Source organism: Pyrgilauda ruficollis, unplaced genomic scaffold, assembly GCF_017590135.1.
Source record: "Pyrgilauda ruficollis isolate IOZ18807 unplaced genomic scaffold, ASM1759013v1 scaffold48, whole genome shotgun sequence".
Lineage (NCBI taxonomy): Eukaryota > Metazoa > Chordata > Aves > Passeriformes > Passeridae > Pyrgilauda > Pyrgilauda ruficollis.
The window spans coordinates 8,446,656-8,471,707 of record NW_024526377.1 but is presented as its reverse complement, the minus strand read 5'-3'; the positions used below and the strand labels follow the sequence as shown (position 1 = coordinate 8,471,707).

At 38.2% G+C, this 25,052-nt stretch overlaps 1 protein-coding gene across 5 annotated transcripts in view; it reads left to right on the top strand.

Annotated features, from left to right (window-relative positions):
• Nucleotides 1–25,052, top strand: part of TRAPPC9 (trafficking protein particle complex subunit 9) — a 441,472-nt gene that overhangs the window by 73,140 nt on the left and 343,280 nt on the right. For all 5 annotated transcript variants that reach the window (XM_041479415.1, XM_041479416.1, XM_041479414.1 and 2 more), the window contains one exon: nucleotides 7,053–7,177. In XM_041479415.1, coding sequence (XP_041335349.1) covers nucleotides 7,053–7,177 — 125 coding nt within the window. The remainder of the gene's footprint in view (nucleotides 1–7,052; nucleotides 7,178–25,052) is intronic.

Genomic DNA, 25,052 nt, shown 5'->3' with positions numbered 1-25,052 from the left:
AAATTTTGGCTCTCTTGTCCCTCAGCTGGATGGTTCAGGGTTCCTCCTCTGGCTGAGAAGGTCAGCATGGGCATTTAATTTGATGCTGAGGTTGTTATACTGGGTGAGGCAGGGGGAAGCCCTTGATCTTCTTGGTACAGCCAGGTGCAAGGAGCTGAAGCAGTGAGATCTCTATCACCTGTTAAGGTGACTAAAAATGTCAACAGGATACTCACATTGTGAGCATAATGAATTCCCCTTTCCAGCTATTATACTGCAGTTTCTGCAATTCAGCATTTCCCTGACACTAAAAATGGGGTGAGAACAATAGCTGCTCTTTCTGGACTGTATTGGACAGGGTGACTCGTTTGAGGCTTTTAAAAAAGCTCCTGCAACATGGGGACAGTGTTTTGCAAAGTTAATGAATTAATTTGCAATGAGTACTTCATTATGTGGAATGTTAATGTTCATTTATTCTCTGCATAGGGAACCTAAAGACATGTGTGAGAATATTTAAATTCATAAACTCATCAAAGGAACTAATTAATTACACATTGAGAGAGAAGCAAATCTGTGTCTTAAGTCTCTCCTTCCGTTCTCTTGGTGCCTGGAGAGGCTGCCTAGAACAGAAGCTAGGCAGTGTTAAAAGAATAAAGCAGGGATTTATTAAAAAGGCCTTCAAAGGACACACCTTGGGCAGTGCAAGAGCCTGGCCATGGCTCCACCCAAGATGGACCCTGAGTCACGAATTTTCACACTATTATAAGTTTTGGTCCATTTACATATTGGGTTAATTGTCCAATTGCAGCTTCAGGTTATGACGTCCCATCCTCCCAGTTTGCTGTCCTCAATTCACTGTTTTTTGTACTTTTTGGGCCTGAAGCTGCAGTGGTGTCCTTGGTTCTCGGGCTGGAAAAGGATTGTTTTGGCTGACTAAACTGTGAAGAGAACTTGTTAATGCTTTATATGAAGTTCAGAGTTATAAACTAATGCAGTACAGAATCTGGAAAATATGAAAGCTGACACTTAAGACATCACTCTAGGGGGAAAAATGTTGCAGAGCAATAATAGCAATTTTCTAGGAGCACTAATCTTGAATATTTTTTAACATTGGTATGCAAGACCAGTGTATTTTTCATACTCCCTTTGTTGTTTTCCTGCTTTAATGGCCAGATTTTATCTACTTTAAAATGTCCCTGCACTTACACAGTGTACAGACAAAGCCTTTTTTTTTAATGATACCTGGTTTGGAATTTAAATGTTCTCTTGACAGTTCTTCCAAGAAACTAAGTAGCCTAGAGGACTCTATTAGGATAATGGTATCACTGATGATGATGATGGGGTACTCAGAGATGTTGCATTATTATAATTTCCATGTTATTCTGCTTGGTAGCCTTTATAACATTTAATTATTCTGAGTATTCTTTTGAAGTGACTTCATTTCTAAGAAGGTGGTTTTTTTTTGGTTTGTTTTTTTTTTTTTTTTTTTTTTTTTTTTTTTTTTTTTTTTTTCTTTACAGTTTGAAGATGCCAGTTTGGTTGTACTGTTAAAATGAGTAAATGAGAGGTTTTTTTCTCTTATGTTCTATGTTTTTTTTTAATACAGATGCTTCTGTGTCCTCCATAAATTCATCACTGTGTAACTTCAAAAAATATTCTTCTCTTCTCTTCTCTTCTCTTCTCTTCTCTTCTCTTCTCTTCTCTTCTCTTCTCTTCTCTTCTCTTCTCTTCTCTTCTCTTCTCTCTGCACTTTAAACCAGATAAATCATCTCATGATTTGAGTAATATAGGGTGGGATTTTTTAAACAATGTATGTTAGTGCCATAGTACTCTAGCCACTACACAAATATTCAGAGAGCTGGTGTATCTTTACAATGTAAATAACTAAGATAGACAGGAGGCAAACAGCAATAAATTGATTATTGGCACATACAGGCCAGTAAACCTGTCCTCCTTTTATGCTGTTCCTTTGCTGAGGCACTTTATTTTAGCATCTAATGTAATCTGCATACATAATCTGAATATTATGAACTTCTTTACACTTCAGTTGTTCTCTTTCATTGCATTCACCCTTATTGTAAATTTATCTTCCAATTTTGGTTCAGTTCAACAACCTCAGGACATAAATACTTATTTACAGCGCATTTGTTATTGTTAATTATTGTCTTCAAAGGTAATGGGGTTTCAAAGAAGACCTTAAGTCTGTTTCATGTTGGCTGTGCCCTGCTCCTGGGAGCCAAAGAGCTGCTGCATTCCCAGGAACTTTGCCTGGAGTGCTGCTGCCTGGGGTCCCTCCTCTGATGGTCCTGAGCACATTTTTGAGGGAGGGAAGGAGCTGCATCTCAGTGCCCACCTGAGGTGTGAAGGGTGGATTATATTGCCTCAAACTCTGTGTGTTCTGGTGTTATTCTGCTCTTTGTTGCTGCACACAGCAAGTTTCTGGAATTTTGCACACATCATGAGAATACAGTTATCTTTTTCTAGGGGAAAAAAAAAAGAAAAGGCATTGAAGTTCAGCAAGCAGATTCTCCTGTCTCGAGTTTTTTTTTTCTGTTTTTCTGCATGTTTGAAGTACTTCAAAGCTGTTGCAGTGTTCTTATGAGATGTTGCCTACCAAGAAGTTTTTGTTTTGAGATTTCAATCAGGCAAGAATTGACAAAATAAACAAATGGGTTGAGGTGGCATTTAGTTTTCATATGTTATGATCAAGCTGTGTACTTTCCAAAAACTCTATGATTCTGTGACATAGCGTCATAGAATAGTTTGGATTGGAAGGGACCTTCAAGATCACCTCATTCCACCTCCCTGCCATGGGCAGGACACCTTCCACTATCCCAGGTTGCTCCAAGCCCTGGCCAACCTGGTTTGAAGACTTCCAGGGATGGGGCATCCACAGATTCTCTGGGCAACCTGTGCCAGGGCCTCGTCATGCTCTGGATAAAGAATTTCTCCTTGTCAGTTCGATGCCACCCCCCCTTGTCTTGTCACTCCATGGCCTTGCAAAAAGTCCCTCTCCAGCTCTCTTGGATCCCGAAGTACTTCAAAGCTGTTGCAGTGTTCTTATGAGATGTTGCCTACCAAGAAGTTTTTGTTTTGAGATTTCAATCAGGCAAGAATTGACAAAATAAACAAATGGGTTGAGGTGGCATTTAGTTTTCATATGTTATGATCAAGCTGTGTACTTTCCAAAAACTCTATGATTCTGTGACATAGCGTCATAGAATAGTTTGGATTGGAAGGGACCTTCAAGATCACCTCATTCCACCTCCCTGCCATGGGCAGGACACCTTCCACTATCCCAGGTTGCTCCAAGCCCTGGCCAACCTGGTTTGAAGACTTCCAGGGATGGGGCATCCACAGATTCTCTGGGCAACCTGTGCCAGGGCCTCGTCATGCTCTGGATAAAGAATTTCTCCTTGTCAGTTCGATGCCACCCCCCCTTGTCTTGTCACTCCATGGCCTTGCAAAAAGTCCCTCTCCAGCTCTCTTGGATCCCTTTTAGGCCCTGGAAAGGACTCTGAGTTTTCTGTGGAGCCTTCTCTTCTCCAGGCTGCACAGTTCCAGCTCTCCCAGCCTGTCTTCAGAGCAGAGGCATTCCAGCCCTTTGAGCATCTTTGATGCCTCCTTTGGAATTGGTCCAGCAGCTCCACATCCTTTCAATGCTGGGAGCCCCAGAGCTGGACAAAACACTGGGGGGGAATCTCCCCAGAGCAGAGCAGAGGGGCAGAATCCCCCCAGAAACATCCCTGGGCTGCAGGAAGGGATCCTGCTCCAGGCCAGCAGCCCCTCCTCCCTCCCTGGAATCACCAGGGTGGCGATGGAGCCTCCATCCATGGAGGTGTTTCAGGACAGACTGGACATGACACTCGGGCTCTGGGCTGATGGACGTGATGATGTCCGGTCCCAGGCTGGACTTGGTGATCTCTGAGGCCTTTTCTGACCTGAATGATTCTGGGATTCTTCTTCCTCCTGCCCCTCCTGGGGTCCCAGTGCTGCTGTTCAGGAAGCTGCAGGAAGCAGGTCTGCGATGCTGTTGGATTGTATGAAATTCTGCTGGAAAGAAGCAGCACTTCAGCCTAAAATTTTCCACTGTTTCCATTTTTTGTGACATGGAATTCCCTGGACATTGCCTCAGAATGCCAGCCTCTGTGGTGGCACTTAAAACACAGTTTTAAAGTGTTTCCTTGCTGTGGAGTTTGAGACCTCCATAGCTGTGATGTTCCTGTTGAAAGTGCATCCATTTTTGTCCCCTGGGTCAGGCCAGTGATCCTTGCCCAGGACAGTGGGATGGGCCAGGAGCTGTCCCGTGCCACCTCTTCCTTCTGTGCTTTCTGCATTGTAAATCCACACATTTAACTTCCTGAATGCACTTCCCTCATTCAAGTAAGAAATTTTGTGGGATTCTTCTGTGCAGTGTGCTTGGAAAGTGGCTAATGAAGTTAAATTGACAATTTACTTAAATTTTGATAGGAGAGAGGAAATGCTGGTAAGAGATTGTGCTCTGTTGTGACAGCAGTGACTGGGATATTGGAAAGGCAAGCTGTGTTTTTGCAGTTACCATGGGAAAAGTGTTGGTCATATGCTGTTACCATGGAAATATTCAGTGTGGATTGTTGAAATTAGGAAAATTTCTGGACAGAGTAGAAAGATAATTATACTTTTTATAGTGCAAGGCTGCTCAGGATGTTTGACAATAGGGATTGACAAAATGAAACTCCAGTGGATTGAGCATCTTCATCTCTCCAAACTTCATGAGAGAAAGTAAAATGTATGAAATCTCAAAAAATATAAGTATCAATAATGTAAAACTTTTGGAGAACTGCTTCATTGGTGCTCAATGTTTTCTCCTGCCACCATTAAGTTCTTCAGCCTACCAGGGTTTTTAACAGGATTTCCACCATTCTATTTAATGTATTGCAGGGGATCTGGGCAAGGTGTTTTCCCCCATTGCTGCCTGATCAAAGAACAGAAGAAACAAAATAATTTTTAAAAATAGTTGTTTGTGGTAGAAAATTTTTTTTTTTTTTTGTCCTCTGGCCGAGAAGTTGCCTTGAGCAGTCCAGGCTGTAAAGGGCTGAGTCATTTGCAGCATAACAAAGTGCCTGGCATTGTCTCTGTGAGAGTGCCACAGACTTGAGACAGAAAGTTCAACCACTACCAAGTTACCTTGGACTTCCCTTTCATCCTGATGTCTCCTTTGCTAGAAAACCTCCTTTTTCAGATACAAATTAGAGAGTCAAAAATGTCTTCTTTCCAGAGAAAATGTTTTAACTGTCTTCTCTTCCCCCCCTCTGTAGAAATTAAAAATAAAATGGGATTTTAAAGAATAAAATAATTAAGAAAGGCATTAGTTGTATCTCTGTGATGTTGTTTTAGGTATTATCTATTCTTCTCTCAAAGAAGTAAAGCTCATGCCATATAAAAAGTGGAAAATCTGACTAATGCCATGCAGGTTTTCATACTTGGTTCTTTTCAGGTTTTAATTTGCAATTTTATGCACCAGTCAGTGTCAGTTTTTGTTCTAAATATAGAACTAGTGAAAAATCATTCATCAGTTGGAGAAGAATGTTTTTCCTCAATTAAAACTTCTAATTTTCATTTTGAAAGAGCATCTTTCAAAGCCTGTGATCAAATGTAGTTCTGTATTTATTTCTGTATTTTGTCTTGCTGCGCTGCACGGGCAGGGTGCTCTCACCTCCTGTCCTGCTCTCCCCAGGAACTGACAGAACAGGATATTTATCAGTCTCAAATGTAGTTTTGTATTTATTTCTGTATTTTGTCTTTTTCATGGTCCTGCTGCACTGCACAGGCAGGGTGCTCTCACCTCCTGTCCTGCTCTCCCCAGGAACTGACAGAACAGGATATTTATCAGTGCTAAGGTGCATTTTAGAATTACTTAGTGAAGGAAATTGCAAGTAAGGGAATATGGGAATACTCCCTTTGTTTTCTCATTTGGACACCTGTGAAGTTTAATGAAACAAAACCCCTTTCATGTTCCACCTTGTTCTTAGGGTTTCTTCTTTTGAGGAATGTATCCTCAACATGTCCAGATTTCATGGGAGCAATTTAGGAAATATGTTTGGATTTTGTGTCACAATTTGGTGGTTCCTGTGTGTTCAGCTGTATGTCTCTGCTGCTGTACATGAGATTTTGCTTGTATTTAGTTGGTGTTTGTGGGTTGCAGTTGCTCTGCACAGCATCAAGGAACAAAGTCTTTCTCTTCTTGGGATGTAAATCTAAATAATAACAAATAGTGAATCTAGTTTTACTGTTTGTTAAAACTTCATTATTTTAAATCTCTTGTTCTTCTAATTCTGTTGATTCAGCAGTAATTTTCAAACATTTTAAGTTTGTGCTTCGAGTTTTTGGGTTGAGGACCCCAAATATGCTGCAGTGCATTTATTTACCTTCAAGTTACATCTTGTTGGCACTAACAGAAGCTGTTGTTGTGTTGTATCTTTGTCACCCTGTGTGTGCCAGTACCCAGACTAAGAATAAGCACCGAACTGGGAACATTCCTCTCAGGGTATTTTTAAGCTTTTTTGTTGACCCTTACAATGGAAACCTTAAGTTTCCATTCTGCCGCCTTTATAAGTGAGAACTATTTTATCTATTTTTGCATTAGTAGATGTACAAAACATGACATCTCTATTTTCTGTCATTTTCTACAATATATGCTTTAAAAAGAAATTGTTGTACTAGAAATTAATTTAAGGATCTTAAGGAGCTGATAGGATCACACTGTCATGGAAAACCTTGATTTTTATTTTAATACTGTAAATGCTAAAATTAATTTTATATTATTAACTCTGACATCTCTGTTGTGATGTTTCAAATGCAGTTTCCATCCGTCCCTGCGATATTCACCAAGTTTTTGGTGTGTTCAAGTTTAATTATTTTTGGTGTTCTGGGAGAAACAGCCAAATAATCTTTGTCTTTTGTTTTGTCTTTTTGTGTAAAAGGTTAATATCACTTTTTGTGTCTTTCCTCTCCCTTTGATAATAAGATATAAATTGATTGGAACAAAACATAGCGTTAGACAAGAAAGTAATTCTCTTTGTTCTGTTTTCCAGATGGAATCAGTGTCAGTGGACTCCCACTCTCCAGTCCTTTCAGGCAGGTTGTCAAACCAAGAGTGGAGACCAAGCCTCTGAATCCCCAAGAAAGCAGCAAAGTTGGTGATTTCAGTCATGTCAAGGTAGGGGAATGACATCAAAATAAGTAAAACCCATGGTTTTTTAGTTGTGCTGTGCTGCGGTTTGTTGTATGATTAAAAAACAAAGGTTTCCTTGTCTCATAAATATTTCCCTTTGGTCTTCTTTAGCACAGCTTGATGTTCTGTGTTTGGATTGTTATATTAGAGGCAACAAACAAAAAAGGTGAAGAAAGATCAGGCTAAGAGTGGAAATTGCAGAGCTGGCTGTCCCTGTGGTGTACTGGGGGAGCTGTCAGCTCACCTCGTGGTGCTTTCTCTGCTATTTACTCTGTAGGAAGGTGCTTCTCTGTGAATTCTTGGCTTTCTGGCAGTGAGTTTTTTTTAGTGATGTTCGTACAAGTAATAAAACAGAATAGTTGAGAGAGACAAAGGAAAAGTAAAGAAAAGTAGCAGGGTGGAAGAAGAGCTGTGTAGGTGGAAGAAGAGCTGTGTAGATGGAAGCTGCACTGGGCTTATCAAGAGTGCCCTGGCCTAAGCTGCTCTTTGCTTTTCAGTGGCAGATCTTACCTGTTGAAGGTGTAAAGTTTTGTTTAGAGCATAAAATAAATGTAGCTTTATATTGACCAGATTTGAAGAAGATGTAATGTGAGGTGAAAATAAGAAAGATTGTAAATAGTGAACTGCAGCACTTCATTGATCTCTTCCCAGCTTTTGGTGAATGTTGTGTTGTGTGCAGTGTTTGACACATTCCCTGCACAGATCTGTGTTCTGCATCAGCTCATCCTGTCAGGAATTAGAGTGTTGTAGGTGGCAAAATTTGGCTTCACGTGTGTTTGAGAAGCAAACACAGGCTCTGCTTTTCTCAGTGGCTTGCTGTGAATTTGCTTCCTTCACAGTGAGAATATTCACAATTCTATCTGAGCAGTAAACAGGTGAAACTGTTAATTTGTAAGTGTGTTTCTTTTGGACCATTAGCACTGCTAATTCATCATCAATTGATTCTGCAGCACAGAAAACATGACTGCAGCATAGGAAACGTCTTAGCAAAATTACTAAAGCTTTTGTGTTTTATGGCATAGTAAGGTGTTTCCCAATTGTTTATAAATATAAATGAGCATGATTGAGGAAAAAAATTGCTATGTAAGTGAATAAAATGTCCAGCATTAATTTTGAAGTTCAGAGCTTTGTGTAGAACGTGTGACTTATGGACATTTCTCAGTGACGGCAGCAATGGGAGTGTTATTTCAAGATAGGACTAAAAAATCTAGAAATTCAGAACTTTGCACCAAGTACACGAAGAAAAGAGCATTTTTGTGCACTTTCTGCTTGTCAATCAGTTGTCCTGGCAACCAAGAAGTTGCAGGTTCTCAATGATCTGTGTGATAGTATTAGAAGGTTGTTGGAGGGTTGTAAAGAAGAAACTTGGTTTTTAACATATGTAGCAAAACTGTGGTGGGAAGGCACATGCTGGGTCCTGTTGCCAGGTTTATGGAATGAATTTTGTTTTAATTGGTATTTTGTGATGGAAGAACCATTCAGATGTTCAAAACTATGGTGAGTAGAGAATACACATTCCAACAGCATCAAAGGGTTCTTTGCTGAGTAATATCTCTGTGTCCTGAGCCTGATGAGCATCACTGCTGTACAGCACCTGTAGCATGCCTGGAGTTAGTCCCAATTAAACTACTATAAACCAATAATTGGATCTGCTTGGATTAAAAATGCCTATGGAGCTCAAAACTATTTAGACCTATGCTAAAATGTTTTTTTATTCACTGGGCTATGCACATAATTAAGTCGATATGTACGTGGACTGACATAGTGGGTAGTGGTTAAATGACCAGAAAAAATTACCTGTTACAACTGAGAAGATATATTTGCCTCTTTAGTCATTCTGTGATAATGTGGATTTCTGCTTGTGACTTCTGTTTTAACACTGTTCTTTAGTAGGAAGCAACATAGGAACCACCAATAGCTTAAAATGAAAGCCAGATAATTTCCAAACCATAGATACAGGGAGTTATTGTACACAATCCAGTCAATTAAGGATTCATAGATATAATTAGAATGTGCTGTGGTCCAGTTATCTTGGCTGAGTTTTGAGGAATTCGCTGCAGTTTTGGATTTGAGTCTCTCTGGATTTGACACTCTCTGGGTGTCTTTGGGTACATGAATTATGTTCATTGTCAAATGCTTTTGCTCAGACATTACTGTCTGAAATGAAACAAGCTGGGATCGGCACACGAGAGAGGATCCAAGGTTCCCTTTGATGCTGAGTCTCAAAATGTTTGATATTTATGAACCTTTTCTGAGTTCCCTAGAACCTCCTTAAAAGATCCTTGAGTTTCTCCCTGTGGCAGCAGAACAGATCTGGGTCTGTGGGCTGTTTGTCCCTCACAGTGCAGTTTGGGATGAGCTCTGGGTTACATTTGATTTATTGTTGTTCCAATTAGAGTGGTTTGACAAGGACTAATGTAAGAAGCAAGTGGGAGTTTTTAAGTTAAGAAGCAAGATGGATCTTAAACAATTTGTATGTGTGGTGAAAACACACTGCTGTCACTTATTCAGGATTTAACAATAGGTATCTGGTGTGAATATTCAGGGGTAGTGGTTATTTTTCAATCCTGCATGCTGTACATAAGCTCATGTTCAAATAAAAGTGAATTTCTGCAAATGAAAGTGAGTGTAAATCAATGCTTCTCGTGTTGCTGATTCTGAAATGTCCTTGTTCAGATATTTATAAGCCTCATGCTTAAACCTTCCCTCCCTACTTGTTTGCCTTACAGATTTTGTGCTTCAGTCTTGGATATTGCAGTTGAGCTTCTCTGCAATCTCTGTTTCCAATTTTGCTGTAGGCTGTGTCCTAATAAACCAGTCACTGGCTTCTGGAAATGACTGTTAGAATGAGCTCATAAATTCAGTGTAGAAATTGCTTTATGACCTCATCATAAAACTTGCTTATACCCTCAAGCTGAATAGAATCTCGGGCTGTAATATCATGTTCAGATACTCTTTTCTGCTGTTCAGTGCTGGGTTGTTGTGCTGAGCCTTGTCTAAACTCCTTGGTTGTTCCAGGGTGCATCTGCATGAAAGGATGAATTACTCTGCTTAGGGTAACTCAGCCTTTCACCATTGCTGTGGTGTGTGAATGTCAGGTTTGAGGCTGAATCTCTGACTTTTTGAGTAACACTGCAGTGTGTTCACATACTCAACTATTCTATGTCTTCATGCAAAAGCTGCAGTGAGAAATGTAACCAGATGCCATAATCTCTCAGCAAACACAGTGTCAGTTTGAACCTGGGGAATTCTGCACTGCTTTTCATGCTTGGAAGCTGAGATTATGTGGTGTGGTCTAGTTCTTGTCAGATGGGAGAAACAAACTGGCACTTCAGTCCTTATTCCATAAGGACTTGAGCTTTAGAGATCAGTCCAACCCAAATGAAGAGTTGAAGTGGAGAACTCTTTTAGCTGGGTGATGAAAACTTTGAAAGCATATTGTAAGTTTTTTAAAACCTTGGTTTAAGCTGTTAAACATTCCCAGTGCTTACTGGCCAGTTGTTTGGCAGACAGGGCTGGTTTATAATTTATAAGGGATTTGGCTGACTTCTTTGTTTGTTTTGAGACTTGTTTGTTCAGGAGAATTTCCCTCTGCATCCTGAATGTGAGCTGTAATTCTGGAGATTCAGCTGCAGAAGCTGGAGAGGTTTTAAGTACTCTCATAAAACTGCTCTGTTCCTGCACTCTCAGTAAATGGTAGGAAGTGTTAAAATACAGTATGTAGAGCTAATTTAATTTAACACACTGTCTTTAATGTATCTTTTGTGATTTACTCAGCAGTGTATTAAGATGAGATGCAAGCCTTAATTGGATTTTTTTCTATTCAGTTCTCAGGCTTTACTCTTCTATGTGAAAGTGTGCTGCTGATAGGGATAAACTTTATATTGTTGATACTTTAAGTTCTAACTCCTTTTATTGAATAAGCCTTATATCTAGTCTAAGTTTAAGCCTTAAACAGAACAAGTGGTATTTTTTTTTTAATTTTTAAATAATTTTGAGTGCCGCTGAATTTAGAGTAGATGTTGAGTCCATAGAACACAACTGAAATTTACATTTAATTGATGAAATGTGATTATAGGAATGAGATCTTAGGCACAAATATATAGTCCAGTTTAGATGTTGTACTTCCACACTGTCCTATTTTGAAATTCATTACTATGCTTATAAATTCTGTGGCCCTGAGTTCTCCCTCAGTATTAAACATGTCAAGTTTTATGTTTGTATCTCTTGCTTTCCTAATAACTTTCAAGATGGTAGAAGATAAAAAATAAACAAAGCTCCTTCACTTCCAAATCTGATTTTTATCAAAATAGTACATATCTTATTTTTTATAATTGACAGTTTGTGATGTGCATGCCAGAAGGCCACTCATGTCTCCTGAAGTCTGCTCAGATTGGAGCTGTGATCCATATCAACCTTTGCCAGGTCAGCAAGGTGTTTTTTTCTTGCTTTCCTGGCCAAGATTTGCAGGGTTTTTTTGAGATAAAGTGGATTATAAAAATAGAGTCATTCTGCAAAAACAAGGGAGAAATGGGGTTTTGGCAGTTGGTACCTGTCTGGCAAAATTTGATTACGATCTGGATCTGGATGAGAGCTGGCAATTTTTGAGCAGTCTGGGTCTAAATGCTTTTAGCTTTCCTTCCCTGCCCAGCTGAGCATTGCTTACCTTCCCTGGAGTTCTATAAATAGTTGAGTATTCCACACAATTTCTGCTCTCCACTCTTCTTCCTCTCTTCTTCTGTGAACTGGTCTCTCAAGAAAGGAACAGTCTGTTGTGCCCTAGAGAGGACTGTAATTCAGAATACTAAGAAAATACTTGACTAAATCTATTCCCAAGAGCCAGGGGTGGGGAAAAAAAACCCTACTGCCCCTTGGATTTGGATAAATTCAATTCATTTAGCTTGTCTTGTATTTTGCATTCAATATTATCCCAGTAGTATCTACAATTTCAATGCAATATGTTTTAGAACTTGCTATTTTTCCCATTTTATTTGACATGAAAGGAGGATTAAAAAATTTATAAAGTACTAGTAGAAAAAAATTGGATGGATTCACTGTCTGCCTGTCAAAAGCACTTTTTTTGGACTTCATTGTCACTCAGAAAACAAGTGATGATACCCTGCTTATACCCAAACAAATCTCTCATCAGGAGTAGCTGCAGGTGCAATCTCCTGTATAGACCACACTTCATCTCTTTCTCATCTAAAGATGGACAAAGAGAAATGAAAGTTGACACCAACACAATAAACAGAGCTTATGGGACCAGCTGGAGGTGGTCACATCCATAATGACATTGTGATAAGTCAGGAAAAAATCTCAATACTGATGTTGGCTTTTGTAGGAGGGTGTTGGCTGTATAGAAAGTGAGGGGAGAAAAGGAGGGGAAGTTGACTGGGTTAGAATAATGGAGAAATAATAAAGATGGGCTCATGTGAAGACCTGCTGAGCTGGAAACTTGAAGTGGAGGGAAGGAGGTTTGGAACAAACATCTGGAACAGGGTGGTGAAAGTCCAGTCAGCTCTGTAAGAAATTTTAAGAATGAGAAACTGAGATATTTGTGTGAATGCTCTTGCATTAGATGATAAATTTCTTCAAAATGTTCTTCCAGAGGTCAGAGAGCCCCTGCAGCCTGGAGCTCTCAGAATATGACCTGCTGTGTGCTCCATGGTCAGGTGTCACAAATTGAGAATCCCTTTGGGATTTTGCACATTATTTTGCGCTTGCAAGTTCTTGCATGCTTAGTTTTCCTCTTTTAATGAGAACAGATGAGGTAGGTCAGACAGGGTTTGGATCAAAGACCACTCTTTATTTCAGGTGCCTTATTTACTTGATTCTTACCCGTGTACATTTACAGTGCTTGTGTTGTAGATCCAGACATTTGCTGCTGAAGTTGGTTTCAGCCTCATGCTGCATTTTTACTTAAATATTGCTCACCCTGCATATGATAATGTTTGCTTTCAAATGTTTGATGGAACTTTTTTGAAATGCCATGAATTTTATTGATTTAGTAATTTTCTGTGGTCTTTTACCCACAAAACTCAGTGCATTGACAAGTAATGAAGAATAGCTGTACTGCAGGCTGTGATAAACAGTGTGCCATAGTTTTTTCTCTCCATTTCAGAATAAATAAGTAAATCTGCAGGCAAGTTCAGTTTCTTAACATTTCAAATAACTTTTTTTTTTGCTGAAATATTTTCAATTCCTCAATCATAGAGGCAGATCATAGTAAGGCTTGGAGTTTTGTTCTGATTTTTGGGCAGCTGGCCAAGGAGATAAAGAGCATCTTCATAAAAGAAAAGTAGAATCTTTAGACTGTGAATGTTCTGTTTAGCTAGAAGTGGCATTTTTAATAGCTGCCTTCCCCAGGAGTATGAGAAAGAGAATGAAGTTTAGTAATTTATCACTGTGGGGACTCCAGAAGGGTAGGTCAGGTGTTGTAGTTTTGCACAGAAGAAATGGGAAGTGCAGACTGTGGTGGCTGTGATTGATGCCAAAGCGTTTTTGAAAGGGAACCTCAGAATCTGCTTTACCAACTTTGTATCACTGAGGAAGGTGACTGGAGAATCATCCCAGCAAGCTCCACATTTTCTGTTTATGGGTAAACCAGGTTTAAATGTCCTAGATTGCAAGTTTTTAGTAAGATGGTCTGGAAGAGGAATTGCTTAAGAGAATTTCAATTTATTTACAAATGTGTTTAAAGCTTTTTAATTTAGTACCAATAATGATGATGTGCTAAATATATCATTGATCAGTCAGAGGCTGACTCTTTGTTAGGGAAAGCAGGACAAGATTGACTTCAAAATACTGAAATTCCAAGCAATGAAAATTATCTAAAGTTATCAAAAGTTAGAGGAGAGGAAATTCTTTGTAAGACAAAGAGGAAAAAACCTTGAGACTGAAATAAATGCAGCTTTTAATATTGTGTTAGATAAAAGAGATCCAGCTCATATTTTGTTGGTCATTTTGTGAAATTGGTTTCTCCGTGTTGTCATTAAATTGCTGATCCTGTTGTGAATTGCAGTGACTGATGATGTGAGAGAGGGAAAAGCAGGTGATGTAAAAATGTTATGTGAAGTGGGGAAAGTGTAGGAATTTAAGGGTGTTGATCAAATAGAGTGTCGTTTCTTAGATGTTTCTCTATGATTTATTTAGACCTGATTTTCTGTAGGTGTAATCTTAGAGTAAATTTAATTCCTAATGTTCTTGTGTTTAAAGGGAATAAAAAGCACGTTCTGTGGTAGTAGAAGATCTAAAGTACTATGAATATTGCATTGGGAAATGGATCCTTTAAACTGGTGCATGTAGTTTTTGTGTGGAGTATTTGCTGCACCACTTAGAGGTGTGTAGTTTGATGATAAATTAGTATAAATATTACTGATAAGTGACTTGGATGTGCTTCAGCTGTCTGTAGTTATTAAATAGAGTGAGCATAATACATCACACTTTGCAGATTGGTAAGAGTGAAGAACTCAGAATGACTTGCTAATTTTAAACCTGGGGCTCTTAAAACATTATTGGTTTAGCTGAAATAGGTCTGAGAAGAGAAAAAGATAAATGACAAGAAGCAATAAAAATACATATTCTGTAATAAAGTAAATCTCTGGAGCTAGGAGACTTCTAGATTGCTTCATGGCAGTAGCTAATGTGTCTAAATTTTATCAAGTTTACTTTCAGCTAGGTTATATCTTTGTATCAAATGTCCAGCAAGGCAAGCAGTCCATTTCAGTAATTTTCTTGAGTAATTACATGAAATTCTACTCATTTTTGGTTAGACACTGTGCAAATGCAAGTAATATATTTATTACTATTAAATGCAAGTCATAAACAATTATTACTGTTGCTGCCATTTGATGCAACAGCTGAGAGTCCAGAATAAGGAATAAATGACTTGCCCAAGATCACACAAGATGTAGAGTTGGAAATATTGTCAAAATAAGCACCAAATGCTCAATCCCAAAAAGAGGGTGAGAAACAGGTGATGTAATCTTATTTCTTAAGAATATGAAAAAAAAATCATCTGAAATCCTGTACTCTTCACTGCTGGAGAAAATCAGCATTAGTATTTCTTTGTCTGGAACCTTGATCCTTTACCAAAAGCCATTTCTGGATCTTGCCCCTTGCAAGGTGCTTGCTCCCTATGGGCAGCTGTCTGTGTCTTTCTGTTTCAATTCTTCCATCTTATTCTTCATTTGTTTTTCTACCTCTTGTTGGTCAGTGCAGTGCTGTTGGCAATCCAAATCCTCTCCCTGAGTTTATCTGCTTGCTTGGTAATCACCTGTAGACTATGGGTGCTCCAGGCTAGAATAATGAGAGGAATAGCTACAAATAGAGAGCAAATGATCTGAATTATAAAAAAAATTGAAATGTTATCCAGATGCTGGGAATCTATTCTTGTAGCCTTGGTGGAAAACTTTCTACTGATCCTGATAAATTTACCTCTGAGGTTTCAGCATCAAACCAAGAACTCTGAGCTAAAGAAGGCATTTTTGGAAGTTAGCCAATTTTATGGAAATATTTCAGTGGCAGAAAACTTTCTCTGTCCTTACAGCAGTTCCTGTAATGGTGAAATAGCCTTTTAAAAGTGCATTTTACCATTAGCTCTAATTCGTCTTACCTGCAATTTCCACCACTGGATTTTAAAGCAAATAAAGGGCCTTCTGCCCTAGGTATCTTTTTGCTCTACTTATTATAAATGAGATAATGTGGGACCAATTATTTTTAGAATTTTTTTCATAACTTTTGTGTATGACAGAAATGTCAAATTCTGAAGGAAGGAGGACACTGCTTTTCCTTCACTATTATACAGCTCAGTGATGATTGCCCCCAAAGTGCTGGTTTTGCTCTTGAAGCTGTATTTCTGTAAAGTTTTAAAGTTTTATGAATTATAATGAACACTTTTTTAATGTTTCAGTTTTGAAACTGACCTTTTGGGTTTCCTTTGTGGTGGTACTGTCATGCAACTATAATGCATAACTTCACCATGGCAAATTTTCTACCACAAAAGAAGTAGAATAGTTTGAATTGCAACTGTTCTTTGTACTTGGTGTCCAAGTGTGGGTTATGATCTCCAGGTCTGGATGGAATAGATTTGAAATTGTGGGTGATCGTTAGATTTTTAACTGAAAAATTAATAAAAGTAGAAATAATTTTATTATCATGTTCTATACCACTTCAGGGAATATTCCTGGGAGTGATGTTCACATTAAGGGAGGTGAGTTGAAGAAAAGTAAAAGCTGTCCCCAGATCTGAGTAGTTATAACCCTGTATTTTACTAATAACTTTTGAATAGTAACTTTGATTTCTGTGGAGTAAAAATACTCCACCCCCCACAAAACCCAAACAATCCAATCCTCAGATGTTTGTGTAGTGGCAGCTCTGCTCGCCTCACCTCCTTTGTGAAAGCCACTGCTTTGAGAAGTCCCTGATGGAAAAGGCAACACAATGAGCCTGTGGAGATTCTCTCTTTTTTTTTTTTACTGTATACAGGGGACCTTGTTTCCCTCTGAAAATCAGAATTTGTGACATACCTATGTGCAAAAAGATGTTTTCTGCACTCTGCAGTGCCAGGCTAAGTGCTGCTGAGCTGAGTGTTCATCACACCAGGCTCTCCTAGATGTGTGTGTTGAATCTCCTGAGGAACAGGAAGGCATAAACAGGGGTCTTTATATTCCAGGAACAAATATTTAGGGAATACTGGCTGAAAGAGAAAAGGAGGAGGAATTCAGGTCAACTTAATAATTTTGCTTTAAGAAAAAAAAAAAAAAAAAACGCATTCTGAATTTTGGACAAAATTTAATGATGTTTCTCTAATGTCCATTCTCATAATATCCAGCTCACTCCAGTGAGGAATGTATGGAAAATAATACCAGAAAGACAGCCTGAGAGCAGGAATCTCAAATAGCTCTGCTTGCCCATAACTTCTGATTGCTGCTGTCCAGAGACAGGAGAGAGGCCCCAGATCAGTTCTGACACCTGCAGAGTGTCTCCCATGCACCAAGAGCATCAGAAGAGCAAAGTCTGTGCCATTGATTTTCTTCCTCTGGAACACTGACATGTTTCTACCCTTGTCTAGAAATGTCTTTTGTTAATATGATACAATGAGCTCTTTGAAGCTTTTCTGCCTTTTTTTTTTTTATTTTGGTTGTTGTTTTTGTCTCTTCTCATTTCCCATAGTATTTTCTACTCACTGTTGCTTTGCCATGTAAAAAAATCCTGGCTGTGTTTTTCAGGAATCTTGCCATCTGTTGAGTACCTTGTACCAGCCTAATGTGTGAAAGTCTGTAAGGCTCAGCTCATGCTCTCTTTGCCTCATTTGTTCAGCTCACAGGCTTGCATCTTACTCAGGAAAAAAAAATCAAACTTTGACCATCAAGCTTTTTAAGGATATGTAGAACATCAAATGGGGATAGAAGTCTGTCTGTGATTCTGACTTTGGTACATTTTCATTTTGCATCTTAATTTTTACCTTCCTTTCTCAGAGCAACAAAATCTCCCTGTTTCAAAACACTCACAGTGTGTATTAGAAAAAAATTCTTCACTGAAAGAGTTGTTAAGCACTGGAAGGGGCTGCCCAGGGAGTTGGGGGAGTCATCATCCCGGGAAGTGTTCAAAAAATAACTGGATGTGGCATTTCGTGGTGCTGTTTAGTGGACATGGTGATATTTGGTCAAGGTTGCACTTGATGATCTTGGATTCATAGTTCTGTGATTCTTATCTGGCTCATGTTCCTGCTGAAAAGAACTAAAAAGGAAGAACTTTGTGCAGTTGTCTCAGTGACTGAAGGTTTAATTGCCTTAAGAAGAGTTAGAAAGTCTTTCTGTGTATCTCAGGAAAGAGAGGAAACTGCTTGGCCACTGCTCCGTGTGCTTTCCTAGCAGAGTCTGAATTTTCTAGAAGTGGAACTTGCTTTTGGACACCAAAACCTGCAGGTTCTAGAATTAGGAAAACAATGGAACATGTCCTTTGTAAACTTGGTCTCTAAGACAAGAAAAATTTTTTTTTTTTTTTTGAAGGAGCTGAAAAAATCAGAATGCAGCAAACAAAGTGAGGAGCTGTCCATCCTTTGTGCTCAAATTGCTAAAATCTGCAGAACAGTGAAACTCTTAATTAAAATTTTGCTAGCCAGGCCAAAGAGTTGGCCTTGGACTAACCTAAAGAAAGAGGCTGGACTGGCTCTGAAGCAGCGTGGAGTTCTGCATCACAGCACAGTTTCTCAACTTCACTGACATCTTTTATTTCTCCCTCTTTTTCCCCCCCACTTGCTGCATTCCTTTGAAGGAAGGTACGGATTACTTTGATCATTTAGTTCCTGTGTTTTAAAGATGTATTCCTTTACATTTGCCTGGTTACCTGTTTGGAGTTCTTGTGGGTGTTTTATTTTTCTGACCCTTAAAAATAAGCCTTGAATTTCATCTCATCACTCAGGATAAACTGAAATTTTCCATACTTCTCTCTCTGCATCATCAGCTCTCTGGTTTACATTTTCCTGCTGTTTTATAAATTGGGAAAAATCTTAAAGAATAGCAGCAGGTTTGAAACAGTGTTTTCCATGTTATACTCTGTGTAGTGCAGTCCATTTCCTTGCAGGTTTGTCTGTGGGTTTTGTTCAGGCTCTGTTTGATTTGAAAGCAATTAAATGAAAAACAGACGCTACAGATTTGGAGTTTCTCTGCAGCATTTAATACTGGAGGAGTAGGTTCAGATCTGGAGTGGCTGCTCTGAAATGATGGAGAAGATCAAATGTAGAGTTTCAGTATTTCAATTTTTAACCTAAATACCAGGTTTAGCTTTTTCTAGGGAATTCTAAATTGAAAGAAATATGGATTGAGTCAAGCCTACTGTTAAATGAATTTTAATGTGAAGAGATGATAAATATCTGTATGTCTGCTTTTCTGTAATATGTTGTTTATATCTAAGTACTTCTTTTAAAATTAAGAGACAGTGACCAAAATTGCCAAGACAGGAAGAATAAGAAAGGCTTTTTTGGTATTGTCACACAAATTTGGCAATAGCTGAGATTTTTCTTCATATTTGACTCCAGGGCATACACAGCTCCCAATTTGAGTAATGCTTTATCTGTGATGAGGCAAAGATACACCTTTTTTGTGAACTAACAGTATCAGGATGATGTTTTTCATCTCCTCTTTGTATTCAGTTCAGGTCCTGTTTTCCTGTGTGTCTATCCTTGCTTTAGCTGAGCAGCAATCAGTGGGAATAACTAAGGCTGCGAAGAAAATAACAAGGAAAAACTCTGAAATCTGAGTATTCCTTGCCTTTTCCTTTACATTCTAGGATAATGTCCAAGTTCTTTAAGATATTTGTGATTGCTGGTGGTTGGGGTTTTTTTCCCCTCCTGTCTCAGGAATTTCCCTAATTGCCTGCCAGTGCCACTTCTTCAGTTCTTTCTATCAGTTTATGATGATGTAATTTATTACAAATTGCTACCCTGCATCTTTAATGAATATTTAGGGCACAGAGTGAAAACAAATCTATGACCTACCCTCCTAGAAGGAATTAAGATTTTTTTTCTACAGCTAGAGGTTTTAAGCAGTAATAGAAACAAAATAATTCAGCTGCAAATAAACAGAAGGGAATTGTCAACGTTCCCCCTTTTGATTGCTCCTCCTTGCTTCCTCCTGAGAAGGTTTTCACTTTTCCTTTACTTTTTCATGTGGGGAGTTAGAAGAAGGAGTGAAGGCTCTGAAACTTCTGTAGTTCTGCATGGCTGCTGAGGCTGCAATGTGAAAATGTCAGCAGTGTCCCCATCCCCGTGGAGGACTCTGCACTTCCCTGTCACGGGACCTCTCCAAGCTGGATCTTGCTGGAATCGTTCTTGGAAATGTAGGGATGCACCTGTTCTGAAGTGAATTCAAGAGGACATGTCAGTGTTGTGGCAGTCTTGGCAAGTGTTGAATGTGTTATTCCTTATGTCCTACCCAAACTTGTGTGCTATTTGGAAAAAATTCAGCTTAAATTATCACAGCATCCCAGCAACTTCTGGTGGTTTCATTTTTTCCTTTTCTTTGGTTTTTTTCTTACTGAAATCTGAATCCTCTTTTAAAGAAATCTGATTGAAAGATAAGTCTTTTATTTAATATGCCACCAAAATTAAATTTCCCCACATTTCCTCACAGAGAATTTAATTTTAAATAGATTTTTATTTCCATTAATATATGGTTTAAGATAAAGCTGAGTTAAATAATTAGTGACTGCTAGAGAATGCATATGTAAATTAACTTATCTTTTTGCTTGTAGCCTATGCATGACTGAGAGTTCATTATATTTGCAAAAATAAAATCTTATAGGATACTTAAATTCCCTGTGATTTGTAACCTGCCTGTCCTACCACCAACTTGTGATTGATTTTGAAGAGAGACTAGAAAATAAATGACTGTTGGAAATTGAAAAGATTTGTTTCCTACATGGAACTGGACATTATTTAAGTTAAGAAATTGAAGTATAATCTAAGCAGGAATTCCTGATACGAATTTAATATTTCAAGAATGAAATTTAGACATGGTGCAAATACGATTCCCTCCTATTAATTAAATACCACAAGGTGGATTGTACTGTGAATGGTAAACCTGTGTTATAAATACATGCAAATGTGTCATTTGTGGATTCATATTCTGTGGAAAGTAGTTTATTTTCATATCCCACATACTGGAGTGTGTATGTTTAATAAAATGGCTTTTTTGTGTGTGTGTGTTGGAGGTTTGTACCACGAAATGGTGGGGAAAACTCCAGAAATAACAGTGAAGAGAGATCTTCTTCAGCAGACACATTTATGTTTCTATTGAAAGTACTTAATCTGTTGGATCTTGAATACCATAAAAGCAAAAGACTGAAATTACCAGTTTTAAGGCGTTTATGAGTTTCTACATTTCTAAGATTTCAAAAAACTGAAGAATATAATGCACTAACCTAATTTGGGAATATTCAGACTCTATAATATGGAAAAGTGTTCAGAAAGATCATTTTTCTTAGATTCCATTACATAAAATAATTGAAATATCCCCATTTATTTAGTACCCAGGCTAAACCTGTAAGCCCAAGTAGTTTGCCCTTAGCAATACCCCTCAGTTACTCAAATTTGTGTTTGAAGATCTGTGATATAAACATGCAAAAACAGAGTTTGCTGGAAGAAAACCCCAAAGCAAGCAAAACTTTGTGAGCACACAGGAAGGAGACTTGAGTGAGTACAAATGTTTAGGTTTGGAGCAGAGGGATATGGAGCTCATTTTTGAGGAATATTACTGAAAGCTGCCTGGTTACTAAGCTGAGATGGGTGCTTGATGTAGCCTTCACATTCTCCTGTTGTGTCCCTTTTTTTTTTTTTTTTTTTTTTTTCCTATATAATTCCATCCTGTATTCCCTGGAAAATTATATACTTTCATTAAATATATGTATCAGTGCTTTTGGTATTCTGATCTGTGGCTGTTTTGAGCTGCATAAGCTACAAGTAGCTTGGAAACGGCAAGATAAAATTAATTCATTCAGCATTATGAAACAAAATTTAAACTGATTAATGCCAGTTAAGATAGTATGTAAACACGGAGATTTAAAAAAAGAGAACTATAACTTCAGCAATATGAAAATCAATTTTAAACTGAATAATGCCAGTTAAAATTGTATACAAGTAGGTAGATTTAAAAAAAGAAAAATAGAACTTGCTTTTATAAATGAAACGGAAGATATTTCAGTCTTACTTGATTTATATTTAGAAAAAAAACACTGTGACTGTTCTACTGCTTTCAGCTGTCATTTTTGTCAGTTCTTAATTTACTTCTTTCCAAACAAGTTTACAAACTTGTTCATTTAAAATGGAAAGTTGACTGCTGCTGTTTCTGTTTAACACATGCTCGAAAATGTGCTACTTTTGAAGATGCTTCTTTAGGTGAAAGCTGAAGTCAAGCATTTGAGCCTGTTTATTTTCAGAAATCTGTTTCAATTGCAACCTGACTGCATCTTCCAGTGTTCCTGTTTGATTTTAACTTAATAATGGAATTAAAACCAGCCACCATTATTTGTTTAAAGGAATGTGGAGCTGTTTTATTTCCACTGAGTAAGAGAGTGCATGGATGTCTATAAATGTAGAAAGATTCTTCTCACTTTCTCCTGCTAAGTTCTGAAAACCTCAATGAAACCTCACCCTGTTGGAGTTCTGTGAACTGAATTTTCACCCCGAGGTTCTGTGCTGAATGTTTTAATCATGAAAGAGGATGTGATAGGTAGTAGTTGGGATGTCACAGTTGGAATGAAATTTTGTAACTTCCTCTTATCAAGAGGAGATTTCTTGTTACAACAAGCTGTTAATGCCAGGCAGATGAATAGGCTGGTGATAGGGCACTTGCTTGGAGTGGTTCAGCTTGAATCGAGCAGGAAAGGCATTTTGAATAGATTTTTCACTTATTATAAAAGTGCACTTTAAGGGTTGACTTTTGTCAACTGTTCTTTCTTGACATAAATATTTCTGAGAACTGCAGAAGACCCAGAATCTTAACACAGTAATTTTGGATCAAAAGTCTCCTTTTCAAGTCCTTAGCCCAATTCAGGGCATTGCACTCTCTTTGGAGACTACTTTTCCATTTTATTGTGGGTTGGCCCATGCCATTTTTCATCCAAGAACTTCAGGGTTAAAGTTCTGAAAAATAAAAAAATGGGAAGACATTTTTCAGCATCAAACTGTGTTCTTCTAGCTGTGTTATCATCTTTCTGTTTTTCCTGAGTGAAGAGCAGCATTCCTGTGGCATTTTTTACCAGTACATGAAAAAGTCTTGAGAATGTGTGGTGCAAGGTATATTGAACATCAGTCATCACTGATGGGTGAAAAACATAAGTAAAAGGACAAAATTATTTGAACTTTTATGTTCTAATCCATTAAGGAAAATTAATAGTTGCATTACAGAGTTGTGTTCACTGGCTAGGAGCTGTACAGCAAAATTGAGAACAGTATCTGTCTCAAATATAACAGAACTGTAGGTCTAAGGTCAGATAGAAGAACACAGCACAGAGAGTTCAAGGAAACATTCCAATCTCATCTGCTTATTTATCCAGCTATTTATTGATAAGGCATCATTCACAGAATCAGACTCAGAATGGTTGAGGTTGGGAGGCTCCTCTGGAAGTCACCCAATGCCACTTTATTGTTTTACAGCCAATGAGAAAATAACACCTCACATGGCTAAGCCAGTTCAGTATTAGTACAGTACTTAGTATTGAAATTGTAACCTTTTAGACCTTCTTCGTCCAGATTGAATCATTACAGGAAGAACAATAATACAGCTGGAATTATTATACAGCACATTCTTAGCCGAGGAAGAGGGGCAGGAGCTATGGCTACTCTCCCAGTGCTCCCAGTGAGGTTGGTCTCTTCCCAGTGCTGGTGAAGTGTGGAACGTGCCACAGGCAGTTTATTTCTAGGATGCACTTTCTAATGTGTTTTTACACCTAAATTTTTCTTCATTAGTCTGTGCTTCCTTGTTATATCCCAAATCAGCATATGTTAGATATTATTTGTTCTTGCTAGCCCTGAGCAGGGTTTTGTCCAGCTGTGTACCTGCATTTCTTTATCTGATTCTTGGTGAGTGATTTACAGCCTGTGGGGTTTTGCTTGTACAGCTGTGCTGCAACCACCTCTCAAAGTGTCTGTCATCAGACAGGGCCTATATTTATTTACACCACATGATTATCTTGTTCCTAAATATCTCATTCTCCATAGAGTAACTGCCTCTTGCAACTCTGTGTGTAAAGCTGTGGCTGGCCCACACAACTAAAACAAATGAGACACTGCATCCTGGTCAGGTGGACAAATTGCTGTGGCAGCTAAAGCTCATAAAATAAAGTTGCAGGCAGGTCAATCAGAGCAAACTGAACAAATTTCAGTCCTGAGGCCTTGTGAGGTCAATACAATGTACCGGAAATCCAAATTCAGGCACTTTCCTGGCTAGGATGCTGCCGTGTCACAAGTCTGCCCAGCCTGGATGAGAGTTTGTTTGAAGTGATGAGCACATGAGGGAAGTGGACACGAGTTCCAGTCAGTTCTCTAATGAATATTCATTCAAATAAATAGAAAATGATTCTGTGGCACCCTGGAATATTAATGAAAGAGAATAGATTAGTTTGATTACAATTACTTGTGAAAGATTGTCTTTTTTCCTCTCCAATTTATCAAATGTTGTGTATGCTCATTGTTGTCAGGAGTAGGTTGTATTACCCTTGAAAACCAAAACTGTTAGCTTTTGGGGGATAAAGTGCTTTCTAGAAAACAGTGAATAATGGAGAAATTATTAATAGCATGGTTTATGGAAAGAAAACTTAATCTGAAATTGTTGAGCTACATAACCTGTTCAGAACAGTTCTGAACTCAGCTTTACTGAGTGTGGGATCAGAGCAGTTTCTTCCAGTGAAACTATCAGAAGCAGCAGATTTGGGGTTTTGAACAACAGCCTTTTCTATTTTATGCAGTGAATAGAAGACTTGCTGAAAGTTCTTCCCTAAATGGAATGTGACACTGTCTTCCACAGAAAAATAGGAAATAATTATTCTCTCTGAGCATCCCAACTGTTTAATTATGGGATGGTTAAAGCATTTTGTTACTGCTGGTACTGGTAGCAGCTGAAGTAATATTTGATGTTTTATACACTTGATTCCATGTGAATATGCTTAATAACAATATAGATATTGGACTGGAAATTGAGGTAGTATCAGCATAAGAAACAACAATATGCATTAATTTTCTAACTCATCAGGTATGCACATTTATTTTATATCAAGTTGGTTCTGCCTGTTGAAAGCCTGAAATAATTGTAATATTACATAGAATCCTTTTATTCCAGAAAGAAGGAGAGACAACAGTCCA